Source organism: Papio anubis, chromosome X (genome assembly GCF_008728515.1).
Source record: "Papio anubis isolate 15944 chromosome X, Panubis1.0, whole genome shotgun sequence".
Taxonomy (NCBI): Eukaryota; Metazoa; Chordata; class Mammalia; order Primates; family Cercopithecidae; genus Papio; species Papio anubis.
Genome location: NC_044996.1, coordinates 23,680,826 through 23,694,921, shown reverse-complemented (window position 1 = coordinate 23,694,921; position 14,096 = coordinate 23,680,826). Strand labels below are relative to the sequence as shown.

General features: G+C 39.4%; 1 protein-coding gene and 1 pseudogene across 6 annotated transcripts in view; one reads left to right on the top strand and one right to left on the bottom strand.

Annotated features, from left to right (window-relative positions):
- ENOX2 (ecto-NOX disulfide-thiol exchanger 2) overlaps positions 1-14,096 on the bottom strand; it is a 290,205-nt gene that overhangs the window by 13,128 nt on the left and 262,981 nt on the right. For 5 of the 6 annotated variants that reach the window (XM_031660774.1, XM_031660776.1, XM_031660773.1 and 2 more), the window contains one exon: positions 242-423. In XM_031660774.1, the coding sequence (XP_031516634.1) occupies positions 242-423 (182 nt within the window). The remainder of the gene's footprint in view (positions 1-241; positions 424-14,096) is intronic. The other variant, XM_031660772.1, reaches the window with a different exon arrangement.
- Positions 10,609-11,279, top strand: LOC116271987 (annotated as a pseudogene).

Sequence of the window (14,096 nt, the reverse complement as noted above, 5' to 3'; positions counted from 1 at the left end):
CTAATGTTCAATATTTTTCATTTAATGCTCATTCTTTGAAAAGTGGCAATCCATTGCTATCTCTGTATTAACTGGAATATTTAATTAACCACAACAATAATTCCTTCCTCAGCCATGCCAGATAATATTACATCAAGAAGAAGAATAGGTTTGATACTCGATTTGCTTGCAGGGGACTCTTCTACAGGTGAGAAGCTGATGCTATTCTACCCAGAAGCTCAGAAAACCAAAATGCCTTTACCTGTTGCATTCCTTGCAGGGCTTGTTGCAGGAGTTTCAGTTGCTGTTCTTTGTTTGGGTCATCTTCTCTGTGGGCTTTGCCTTGTTCTTGCTTGAGCAGTTCTACTTCATTCCGGTAGGCATCGAGCTGCCAACGGAGGCTGTCATTTTCTTCCTTCAGAGCTTCTGCCTGTGATACTAAGGCTAAACAATCAATATAAAATATGAAACCATATATCCAGATTCATCTGTGGTTCATCTGAATACCACAAAAAGGTTGGTTCTTCCTCTTGATGAAGAACTTTAGGTTTGAGTTGGCCATGTCAGCAAGAGATGGACACAAAAGCACACAGGCCCGTTTTTATAAATGAACTAGGATTCCAACACACAAAAGTTCACATCATATTCCTCATTCTCCACCTCAGATATAACTAAGATATTTTGAGGTAACATCAATTTCTTTTATTTGAAATGTAGGAAATGGTAACAGCCCTGTAATAATAAAATACAGGACCAATTCCCTTGAACCGACAACTGCCTACACAATAATGTTGCTGACAGATGTTTTTAAAGAATGTAGCATTGAGAAACTTAACCTCAGAATTTCCTGCTGCTCCATAGCTTTGTATAAAGAGTCAGATTCTAACTTCAGTTACACTCATTTTATTTTTACTGAAAATGTAAGGGGGAGTAATGAAGAATCAAAGTAGTGCCAGAGGTTAGCAGGCTAGAAAGCAAATGCTGAGGGACACGGTTATGGGAGCACACAAATATGGGAGCCCGGAAAAGGAAATATGAGGCACAGATAGAGTTGTGTTAGTGAATATGCAATTGCATTTCAAGATTTCTTTCTTTCCTTCCTTCCTTTTTTTTTCTTTTCTTTTTTTCTTTTTTTTTTCTTTTTTGACAGAGTCTCACTCTGTCGCCTAGGCTGAAGTGCAGTGGTGCCATCTTGGCTCACTGCAACCTCTGCCTCCTGGGTTCAAGCAATTCTCCTGCCTCAGCCTCCTGAGTAGCTGGGACTACAGGTGCCTGCACCATGCCTGGTTACTTTTTGTATTTTCAGTAGAGATGGGGTTTTGCCATATTGGCCAGGTTGGTCTCGAATTCCTGACCTTGTGATCCACCTGCCTCAGCCTCCCAAAATGCTGGGATTACAGGTGTGAGCCACCGCACCTGGCCCAAGATTTCTTAATATGCACGTTTTCATGTACTTCTTTTCAAATAACTGTTAACCAACAATTTGAAACACACACACACACATATGACTGTAGCATTGACTCGTCCCACAGAGGAAAGATAAATGTAAAAACTAAGACACAAGATTTCCAGTTTCCAGTCTGGCGTGTAAGGACATTTAGAAGCTGCCACTCTGTCTTAATAACAAGTAAAAAGCTGAACAACCTGAAAAATCAACAACTCTTTTTTATATTTGTTAGTGAAGTGAGGTTATAGGGCAAACAGCTGCCCCCAAAACAAAACTGGAGATACAGATAGGTGAATATAGAGAATCACAATTTACTGGACCAAAAACCCATGAGCAGAAACCTCCAGGGGACCCAGTCCTTGGGTAGGAAAACCTAAGCTGTAATTAAGCAATTGCTGGAGGCTGTGTGGACAAGTCTGTGAAATTAGCTTGGTGTGGTGGCACGTGCCTGTAATCCCAGCTACTCAGGAGGCTGAGGCAGGAGAATTGCTTGAGCCTGGGAGGCAGAGGTTGCACTGAGCTGAGATCGTGCCACTGCACTCCAGCCTGAGTGACAGAGCAAGACTCGGTCTCAAAACAAACAAACAAACACTCCAGGAGGACCCAATCATTGGAGAGCTCCCACACATTCGTAAGTTTTACCTCCAGGAGATATACCAGTTCCTCACAGTGAATATCAGAGAAAAATCTCCTCATGTTTCTGACAGGGGAAGCGGAAAAAGAACAATTTTGAAATTGCAGACCATTTTGGTCTTTACAAGGCCTGCTCTCAGGAAAAACTATTTTACCAGAGCCTAACAGACCTGGGGGAAGATAAATATTCAACTCCAGTCCCCTCCAGCCATCCTGTCCCACCAAAGGTGTGTGTGTGTGTGTGTGTGTGTGTGTGTGTGCGTGCAGGGGGGTGGTGGTGGGAGTAGGATAAAACTGAGAAGCACTGGTGAAGTTCACAGTTCAGGGACACAGGTTCACCAAAAGACTGAGACCTAATCATAGAACTAGAGAATGCTTTCCCTTCCTCCATACCTTACCACCATATTACTAAAGGGCTACGTATGAGAGTTTCTTTCACCTAGTACATCATGCCCAGATTTTAACAAAAAAATTACAAGGCATACTAAACAGTAGAAAACACAGTTTTAAGAGATACAGAAAACACCAGAACCAGACTCAGATATGGAAGAGATGCTGAACTTATCAGACTGATAATTTTTTTTAAAAAACTAGGATTAATATGCAATGGGCTTTAAAGAAAAAATTAGACAACATACAAGAACAGATGGATAATAAAAGCAGAAAGAAGAAATTCAAAGAAAGAATAAAATCAAATATTAGAGATCAAAAACACTAGTAGAAATGAAGAATGCCTTTGATGGGGTAACTATTAGACTGGACATAACTAAGGAAATAATCCCTGAGCTTGAGGATACGGCAATAGAAAATTCCAAAACTGAAAACCTGTCTTAGTCCGTTTTAACTGCTATAACCAAATACCACAAACTGGGTAGCTTATGAACAACAGGAATTTATTTCTCACAATTCTGGAAGCTTGGAGGTCCAAGATCAAGGTGCCAGTAGCTTTGGTGTCTGGTGAGGGCCTATTTCCTAGTTCATAGATGGTGCCTTCTACCTGTGTCCTCACATTAGGAAGGGACAAGTGGCTCTTTGGGGTCTCTTTTATAAGTGTATTAATCCCATTCATAAGGGCTCTGCCCTTATGACCTAATCACCTCTCAAAGGCCTCATCTACTAATAGCACATTGCTGATTAAGTTTCAATATGAATTTTGGGGGACACATACATTCAGACCATAGCAAAAACAAAAAGAAAAACAACAACAGATGCTGGCAAGGTTGTGGAGAAAAAGGAAAGCTTTTACACTGTTGGTGGGAGTGTAAATTACTTCAAAGACTGTGGAAGACAGTGTGGTGAATCCTCAAAGACCTAGATCCAGAAATACCATTTGACCCAGCAATCCCATTACTGGGTATACACCCAAAGTAATATAAATCATTCTATTATAAAGACACATGCATGTGTATGTTCACTGCAGCACTGTTCACAATAGCAAAGACATGGAATCAACCCAAATGCCCATCAATGATAGACTGGATAAAGAAAATGTGGTACATATACACCACAGAATACTATGCAGCTATTTAAAGGAATGAGAGCATGTCCTTTGCAGGAACATGGATGGAGCTAGAAGTCATTATCCTTAGCAAACTAACGCAGGAACAGAAAACCAAATACTGCATGTTCTCACTTATAAGTGGAAGCTGAATGATGAGAACACATAGACACATGGGAGGGAACAACACACACTGGGGATTGTTGGAGGGTAGGGGCTGGGAGGAGGGACAGCATCAGGAAAAACAGCTAATGCACACTGGGCTTATTACCTAGGTGATGGGGTGATCTGTGCAGCAAACCACAATGGCACACATTTAGCTATGTAACAAACCTGCACATCCTGCACATGTACCCCTGAACTTTAAATAAAAGTTGAAAATAAAAAAAGACTGATAAAAGTACATAACAGAATATCCAAGAACTATAGGACCACTACAAAAGGTGGAAACATGTGTAATGGGAATAGCTGGAAGGAGAAGAAAGAAAGAAACAGAAGCAATATTTGAAGCAATAATGACTGAGAATTTCTCCCAAATTAATGTCAGACACCAAACCATAGATCCAGGAAGTTCAGAGAACACGAGACAGGATTAAATGCCAAAAACCCCTTCTGCCTAAGCATATCATATTCAAACTTAAGAAAATCAAAATAAAGAAAAAATCTTGAAAGAAACCACAAGGGAAACAAACACTTTACCTATAGAGGAGCACAAATAAACATTACATCTGCCTTCTTTTCAGAAATTGTACAAATAAAAAGTGGAATAAAATATTTATGGAGTTAAGAGAAAAAAAAATCAACAACCTAGAATTCTGTACCCTGTGAAATCTGGATCTACATAAAGAAAGGAAGAGCATCAAAGAATGAAAAAGTGAAGGTAAAATAAAAACTTTTGGCTGGGCGCAGTGGCTCATACCTGTAATCCCAGCACTTTGGGAGGCTGAGGTGGGTAGATCACCTGAGGTCAGGAGTTCAAGACAGCCTGGCCAACATGGTGAAACACCGTCTTTACTAAAAATACAAAAAATTAGCCAGATGTGGTGGCAAGCGCCTGTAATCCCAGCTACTCAGGAGGCTAAGGCAGGAGAATCACTTGAACCCGCGAGGTGGAGATTTAGTGAGCCGAGATCACGTCATTCCACTCCAGCCTGGACAAGAAGAGCAAAACTCCGTCTCAAAAAACAAAACAAAACAAAAAACAAAAAACAAAAAACCCCCAAAAGTTTTATTTTTCTTCTTCTTAACTGATCTATTATAGCATATAACTTTTCAAAATAACAATAGCAACAATGTATTCATTTATGTATGCATAAATATGTATATACAGGTTGACAATCTATAATGCAAAATCCAAAATCTGAAATGCCCCCAAATCTGAAACTTTTTGTGTACCAACAAGATGCTCAAAGGTTATGCTCACGAGAAATGCTCACTGGAGTGTTTTGGATTTCGAATGTTCAGATTAGGGATGCTGAACCAGTAAGTACAATGCAAATATTCCAAAATCCAAAAAAAATAAATCCAACGTCAAAAAACTTCTGGTCCTAGGCATTGTGGATAGGGGATACTGAACTTGTATACAGGCAGGCCTCATTTTATTGCATTTAGCTTTACTGAACTTCACAGGCTTTTTTTTTTTTTTTTTTTTTTTTTTTTTTTTTTTTACGAATTGAAGGTTTGTGGCAACCCTGTGTCAAGCGAATCTATTGGTGCCATTTTTTCTGACAGCATGTGCTCACATTTTGATAATTCTCTGGGTCACATTTTGGTAATTATCACAGTATTTCAAACTTTTTCATTATTATTGTACCTTTTATAGTGATCTGTGTTCAGTGATCTTTGACGTTACCACTGTAATTCTTTCGGGTGCCATGGATTGTGCCCATAGAAGACGGCAAGCTTGGTAAATGTGTGTGTTCTGACTGCTCCACTGATCAGACAATCCCCCATCTCTCTCCCTCTCCTTGGGCTTTCTTATTCCCTGAGACACAACAATATTAAAATTAGGTCAATTGATACCCCTTTAGTGGTCTCTAAGTGTTCAAGTAAAAGGAAGTGTCACACGTCTCTCACTTTAAATCAAAGCTATAAATGATTTAGTGTGGTGAGGAAGGCATGTCAAAAGCCAAGATAGGCTGAAAGCAGTGCCTTTGCACCAAACAGTTAACCAAGTTGTGAATGCAAATGACAAGTTCTTGAAGGAAATTAAAAGTGCTATTCCAGCGAACACAAGAATGATAAGTAAGTGAAATAGCCTTATGGTTGATATGGAGAAAGTTTTAGTGACTTTCATAGAAGAACAAAGTAACCACACATTCCCTTAAACTGAAGCCTGATCCAGAGTAAGGCCCTAACTCTCTTAAATTCTATGAAGGCTGAGAGAGGTGAGCTGAGGAAGCTGCAGAGAAAAAGCTGGAGGCAAGCAGAGGCTGGTTCATGAGGTTTAAGGAAAGAAGCCATCTCTATAATATAAAAGTGCAAGGTAAAGTAGTAAGTGGAGATGTAAAAACTGCAACAAGTTATTCAGAAAATCTGGCTAACACAGTTGATGAAAATGGCTACACTAATCAATAAATTTTCAATATAGACAAAACAGCCTTCTATTCAAATAAGATGCCATCTAGGATTTTCATACCTGGAGAGAAGTCAATGCCTGGCTTCAAAGTTTCAAAAAGTAGACTGACTCTTGTGAGGGGCTAATGCAGCTCGTGAATTTAAGTTGAAACCAATCCTCATTTACTATTCCAAAAATCCTAGGGCCTTAAGAATTATAATGAGGCTAGGCACAGTGGCTCACGCTTGTAATCCCAGCACTTTGGGAGGCTGAGGTGGGCGGATCACGAGGTCAGGAGTTCGAGACCAGCCTGGCCAACATGGTGAAACCCCATCTCTACTAAAAATACACAAATTAGCTGGGCTTTGTAGCAGGTGCCTGTAATCCCAGCTACTCAGGAGGCTGAGGCAGGATAATCGTTTGAACCCGGGAGGCGGAAGTTGCAGCGAGCCGAGATTGCGCCACTGCACTCCATCCTGGGCAACAATAGCGAAACTCCATCTCAAAAAAAAAAAAAAAAAAAAAAAAAAGAATTATGCTAAATCTACTCTTCCTGTGCTTTAGAAATGGACCAACTAAGTCTGGGTGACAGCATATCTGTTTATAGCATGGTTTACCAAATATTTTAAGCCCACTGTTGATACCTACTACTCAGAAAAGAATATTCTTTTCAAAATATTACTGCTGTCGACAATGCACATAGTGACCCAAGAGTATTGATGGAGAAGTACAAGGAAACAGATGTTGTCTTCACACCTATTAACACAACATCCATTCTGTAGCCTGTGGATCAAGAAGTCATTCTGACTTTCAAGTCTTATTATTTTAAAAAATCATTTCATAAGGCCATAATTGCCATAGATAGTGATTCCTTTGATGGATCTGGGTAGATTGGAAACCTTCTGGAAAGGATTCATGATGCCATTAAGAACGTTCATGATTCAGGGGAGGAGGTCAAAGTATCAATATTAACAGGAGTCTGGGAGTTGACTTCACCTCTCATGGATGAATTTCAGGAGTTCAAGACTTCAGTGGAGGAAGTAATGGCAGATGTGGTGGGAATAGCAAGACACCTAGAATTAGAAGTGGAGCCTAAAGATATGGATTGAATTGCTGGAGCCTCCGGATAAAAATTTAATGAACAAGGAGTTGCTTCCTATGGATAAGCAAAGAAATGGTTTCTTGAGATGGAATCTATTCCTGATGAAGATGCTGTGAACATTGTTGAAATGACAACAAAGGATTTAGAATATTTCGCAAATGTAGTTGATAAAGCAGTTATGGGGTTTGAGAGGATTGACTTCGATTTTGAAAAAAGTTCTACTGTGGGTAAAATACTATCAAACAGCATTACATACTATAGCTAAATCTTTAATGAAAAGAAGAGTCAATTGATGCAGTATACATTATTGCCTTATTTGAAGAAATTGCCACAGTCACATCAACCTTCAGCAACCACCAACTTGATCAGTCAGCAGCCATCCACATAAAGGCAAAATTCTCCCCCAGCAAAAAGATTACAACTTGCTGAAGGCTCAGATGATAGTTAGCATATTTTTTTTTAGCAATACAGTCTTTTAAAATTAAGGTATGTACATTTTTTTAGGCATTATGTTTAAAAGACTACAGTATAATGTAGACAACTTTTATATGAACTGGGAAACCAAGTAATTCATATGACTTGCTTTATTGCAATATTAGCTTTATTGCAATGGTCTGAAACGGAACCTGTAATATCTGTGAGGTGAAGTATTCCTGTATGTATTTATGTATGCTTATGGACAAGTGAAAAAAAAAATGACAGCAATGATACAAGAAGTGGAAGGGGAGAATCAGGAGCATTTTGTTATTATAAGATACTTGTAGTACGCATGAAATGGTATAGCATTATTTGACAGTGGGCTTGAATTAATTGTAAATGTATATAATCTACGGCAACCACCAAAAAATGTGAAAAAAGAAGTATAAATGATATGATAAAGGAGAAAATAATCGAATAATATAATATGTTCAATTAAAAATACAAAGGCGGAACAAGTACAGAAGACAAAACTAGAAACAAAAAACAAGGGTAACCAAAAGAAAATAGCAACAAATATGGTAGATATTTATGCAACTATATCAATAATCACTTTAAAAATTATTGTCTAAGTATACCAATTAAAAGACAGATGTCAGTGTGGATTAAAAAATAAGACCTAACCATAGGTTGTCTACAAGAAATCCACTTTAAATATAGGGTGCATATAGATTAAAAGTAAAAAGATGGAGAAAGATATGCCATTTTAACACTAATTAAAAGAAAGTGGAAGTGGCTATATTAATTTCAGACAGAGTTGATTTCAGAGCAATGAAATTTATCAGGGAGTAAGAGGGGCATTGCATACTATTGAAGGGGTTAATACTCCAAGAAGACATACCAATACTGTTTATGAGCCTAACAACAGAGCATTAGAATACACAAGCGAATAACTGATAGAACTGCAAGGAGAAATACATGAATCTACTATTACAGTTGGAGAGTTTAGCTCCCTTCTATCAGAAATGGACAGATCCAGCAAACAGAAATCAGTAATGACACAGTTGAACTGAACACCACCATCAAACCACTGTATATAATTACCATGTATAGACTATTTCATCTAATAAAAGCAGATTACACATTCTTCTCAACTCACATGGAAGTTTAACCAAGAGAGACCACATTATGGGCCATAAAGCACACCTTAAAAAGTAAAAGAAGAGAAATTTTACAATGTATGTTCTCAGATCACAATGGAAGTAAATTAGAAATCAGTAACAGAAAGATAGCTGGAAATTCCCTAAATACATGGAGTTTGAACAGTATACTTCTAAGTAACACACAGATTAAAAAAGAAATCTCAAGAAAAATTTACAAGTATTTTAAAATAAATGAAAATGAAAATACAAGTTATTAAAATTTGTGAAATGCAGTGAAAGCAGTACTTATGCGGGAAATTTATAGCATTTAATCCATCTATTAGACATAAAGAAAGTTCTAACATTAATAATCTAAGCTTTTACCTTAGGAAACTAAAACAAGAAGAACAAATTAAACAAATGCAAAGTAAGCAGACAGTTTGTCAGTTTCTTACAAAACTAAACATACTCTTATCATACTATCCAGCAATCATGCTCCTTAGCATTTATCCAAATGAACTAAAAACTTGTGTCCACACAAAAATCTGCACATGGATGTTTACAGCAGCTTTATTCATAATTGCTAAAAGTTGGAAGCAATGAAGATGTTCTTCAGTAAGTGAATGGATAAACCGCAGTACATCCAGACAATGGAATATTATTCAGTGATAAAAAGAAATGAGCCATCAAGCCATGAAAAGACATGAAAGAAAATTAAATGTATATTACTAAGTGAAAAAAGCCAATCTGAAAAGGCTACATACTATAGGATTACAACTATATAACATTCTGGAAAAGGCAAAACTTTTTACTGGAGATAGTAAAAAGATTAGTCATTGCCAGTGATTAGTGAAGAGGAAGGGATGACAAGGGGGAGCACAGAGGATTTTTAGGGCAGTGAAACTATTCTGTATGATACAACAATGGTGGATACACACCATTTTAAATTTGTCAAAACTCAAAGAATATACAAGACCAAGAATGAACCCTAATGTAAACTATAAACTTTAGGTAATGATGATATGTTAATGTAGGTTCATCAATAGTAACAAATTGTAATCAATTATAACAAAATGTACCATTTTGGTGGAGGATGTTGACAGTGGGGGATACTGTGCTTCTACAGGGACAGAGATTATATGGAAACTCTCCACTTTCCATTTGATTTTGCTGTGAACATAAGCTGCTCTAAAAAAGAAACTTATTAATTTAAAAAATGAAGGAAACTTAGGTTGTATGTAATTATTTATGGTTTAGGGCACATTTTCAAGTTCAAAAATCATAAAGCCTATTTCAAAATATTTAATCAGATTTTCATTCACTCAACAAACATTCATTGAGTACCTTTAGAATGAAAGGTAGAATGAAGTGGAAAGCAAAAAATTGTGTAAGGGTAGACATAAATTAGGTAAAAAGCCTTGCGGCTTTTATTTTGAGCCATCTCCTCAACCTTATTTTTAATGAGAACCAAATAATTATGGTGGGTTTTCCATAGGTATTAAAGAGGTCAATAACACTAGTTTCAATGTAGTCCAGAAAATACAATTTAGAAAATCAAGTTTCAGGCTTATGACTATGGTTTAAAAAATATGATCCCACTAGTTTCTATTGTTTACACGCCAAATTAATGGAAACATTTGTAGTTTATACCTTTTTTGATTACTAACAGAACACAAAACCCAGAAAAAGAGACATTTTTAAAACGGATTAAAGCAGACTGGGCCGCAGGCCCTGGCGCCCGCGCCCGCCTGGAGGGATGGGGCTGCCCGGCACTCAAGGGCGGGGCCTGCTGCGTTTCATGCCCTGGCCGCCGCACCCCACATCCGCGCTGGGATGGTGAACCTGGCGGCCATGGTGTGGCGCCGGCTTCTGCGGAAGAAGTGGGTTCTCGCCCTGGTCTTTGGGCTGCGCTTGTCTACTTCCTCAGCAGCACCTCCAAGCAGGAGGAGAGGGCAGTGAGGGATGGGAATTCCCCTGCAGGTTCAAGACCCTGATCAGCCCATCCCGTGGAAAGTGCAGTTTAACTTCAGCAATAGCAGTCCTCCCAGCAATCAGTGCCGCAACTCCATTAAAGGGAAAACACCTCATCACAGATGAACTCAGCTACGTTTGTGAGAGGAAGGATTTGCTGGTGAATGGCTGCTGTAACGTCAATGTCTCTAGCACAAAGCAGTACTGCTGCGATGGCTGCTGGTCAAATGGCTGCTGAGTACTGTGTCTCTGGCTGCCTGCAGCCCAGCAAGCAACTTCTCCTGGAGCACTTCCTCAATCGGGCAGCTGTGGCATTCCAGAACCTCTCTATGGCAGTCAAAGATCACTTGGAGTTGTGCCTGGTCAAAAGCAGGACCTCATCCCAGAGCCTGCAGCATGAGAACACCGACTGGGACCCCATAGCAAAGTACTGCTATGGAGAAAGCCTGCCAGAGCTCTTCCCTGCATGACAGGCCAGTGGACTTGCTCCAGCCTGGGTGAGCAGGCCCCACTGAAGAACTCTCCTCCTGGGGCCCAGCTTCAGCACTCAGGCCAGGCCGTGGGAAGAAGACAAAGGCAGCGCTAGGAAACCTTGCCTTTGACCACTTCTTATGTTGTCATCTTTGGCTTCGTTCACCACCTGGGCTTACCAGATAGAACTCTTCTGTAAAGCAGCTTGGACCCTCCAGCTGGTCCCTTTGAGAAAGATGAAACCACAGGCCAGGCTCATGGCAGTGTTGGTGTTCTTGGACGACTTGACCCTGAGACCTGCACAGGGACCTGTGACTTGTGTTTGTCGGGGACTGGTGTCACTTCTAGGTTTGATCCAGGCCTTTTCACTGAAAAATTATTTATTGGAAAACCTTTGGAGTACTGGGAAAATTATAATGTTTTATGTAGGAAAATGCCTTGCCCTTCTAGTTGAATATGTTCAAGGAAACTATTTTTGTTTTTGTTCTGTGTTCTCAAGTTTCATGAGTTAAGTCATCCCTTCACCCAGATAAAATGTTTTGTCTTTTAGGACGTGGATGTTCTCTCTAGGCAGTTATTTTTGTTTGTATTTTGAGAGTATCAAGCGTAGGCCCTGAACATAACCTGTCAGCCATATCCTGACGTCTAAAATTACCTAAAAACTCAGACACTCTTCCATTCTAATCTAACTGCAAGATTTCTAGCAGTAGGCACCGTGTGTCCGCCCTCAGGTTCTTTTCTAGTGACAGCTGAATGTGCTCATATACCCTATGGAGAACACTGTTTTAGTAGAAATCTAACTTCTTATCCTGGAGGAATTTTCTTTTGCCACTTAAAATTAACTGTGGGCTGCTAAGCCAGGGTACAATGGGAGCCTCAGGAAAGTCAGAGGCAACTTCCTCTGTTCTGTCAATAGAAACCCAATGTTGAGGCAATTCCTAAACAGAGATGCATCTAACAGCCTGCTGTATGTGTTCATTCTTTATTGCTTTCAGCTTCGGGGGTACAATAGGTATAAATGTTTAGTTTCCCTATTATTTGCAAAGAAGAAGAAGAAACCCAACTTATCAGAGTGCTGCAAGAGAAGAGTCTTATTCCTGCCCTGAGTGGGAGATGAGAATGGTCATTATGGCTTAGAGAATGCTGCACATGTAGGTTGCTGGTGTGCCCTCAATCCACATGCATAAAGCACTCCCCATTTTTCTACTGTAATGCAGATTATTCGACTAAAGGTCTAGAATATTTGATCCTGAGATCAAGACATTATGCCCTTTGAATAGTACTGCTCTTTGATTTCAGGAGTCACATTAACACACAACTCTCCTATATTCCTTCACTAACCTCAGGATTGAGCAAGGTCTTTTTTATTTTTTTTTGTTCAAATTATTGACCTGGGAGCAGGGTGCTAGTTCTACGGTCAGAATTCAACATTTTTTTTCAGTGGAGCTTTTTCTTTGGGCCATATTTGCGTTCCAATACATTTCCGCAATATGTAGTGGTGATTTTCCTTAACTTCCTACTACTACCTCTTATACTCATTTCCCAAAATAATTTGCCTCTCTTAAATAAGTTTTCTTAGAGGGTAAGCTATCAGGCAATTTAAAAAATATTAGATCCCAAGAAATCTATTCCGTTTGCATTAAACTTTTCAGATTCCATGTGTTTGCAGCAGGACTAAATCAAACTCTGACATGAAAAAATAAAAATAAAAAATGGATCAAATTTACAATTTGTATATTAAATGTATAAGAAAGTTAAAAGGCAATTTGACAAAGATATGAATTTTCTTAATTACTTATAGGGAAGAACTTTGGGTAGAAGAAAGTAAAAAAAAAGTGACAGAAATTAAACTGGCCGGGTGCAGTGGCTCATGCCTATAATCCCAGCACTTTGGGAGGCCCGAGGTCAGGAGTTTGAGACCAGCCTGACCAACACAGAGAAACCTGTCTCTACTAAAAATACAAAATTAGCTGGCTGTGGTGGCACATGCCTGTAATCCCAGCTGCTCGGGAGGGTGAGGCAGGAGAATCCCTTGAATCCAGGAGGCAGAGGTTGCGGTGAGCTGAGATTACACCATTGCACTCCAGCCTGGGCAACAAGAGTGAAACTCTGTCTCCAAAAAAAAAAAAAAAGAAATTAAACCATAAAAATTATTAGCTATAAATGGTGAAAGAAGGGTTTATCTTAAGGAATTTCAAAGAGAAGATTCATCCTCTAAATAATGAATGGAAAGAACTTGTGCATTACAAAGATGAAATATTGCTGTGGTTTGGTTATGATTTATTTTTCCTCAGCAAAACCCATATTGAAATTTGATCCCTAATGTGGTGGTGTTGAGCCTAGTGGGAGGTGTTTAGGTCATAAGGGTGGATCCCTCATGAATAGATTAATGCCCTTCCTGGGGAGGGGGATGCATTCTCACTCTATTAGTTGTTAAAAACAGCCTGGCTGGGCTTGGTGGCTCAGTTCATGCTTGTAATCCCAGCACTTTGGGAGGCCGAGGTGGGTGGATCACGAGGTCAGGAGATTGAGACCATTATGGCCAACATGAAACCCCATCTCTACTAAAAATACAAAAATTAGCTGGGCATGGTGGCGTGTGCCTGTAATCCCAGCTACTGGGGAGGCTGAGGCAGGAGAATCCCGAACCAGTGAGTCAGAGGTTGCAGTGAGCCAAGATCGCGCCACAGCACTCCAGCCTGGCGACAGTGCGAGACTTCATTTCAAAAATAAAATAAAATAAAAAAGCCTGACACCTCCCCTATCCTCTTGCTTCCTCTTTCACCATATGATCTCTGCCTACACTGGCTCCCCTTTACCTTCTGCCATGAGTGGAAGCAGCCTGAGGCTCTTAACAGATGTAAATACTCCATCTTGAA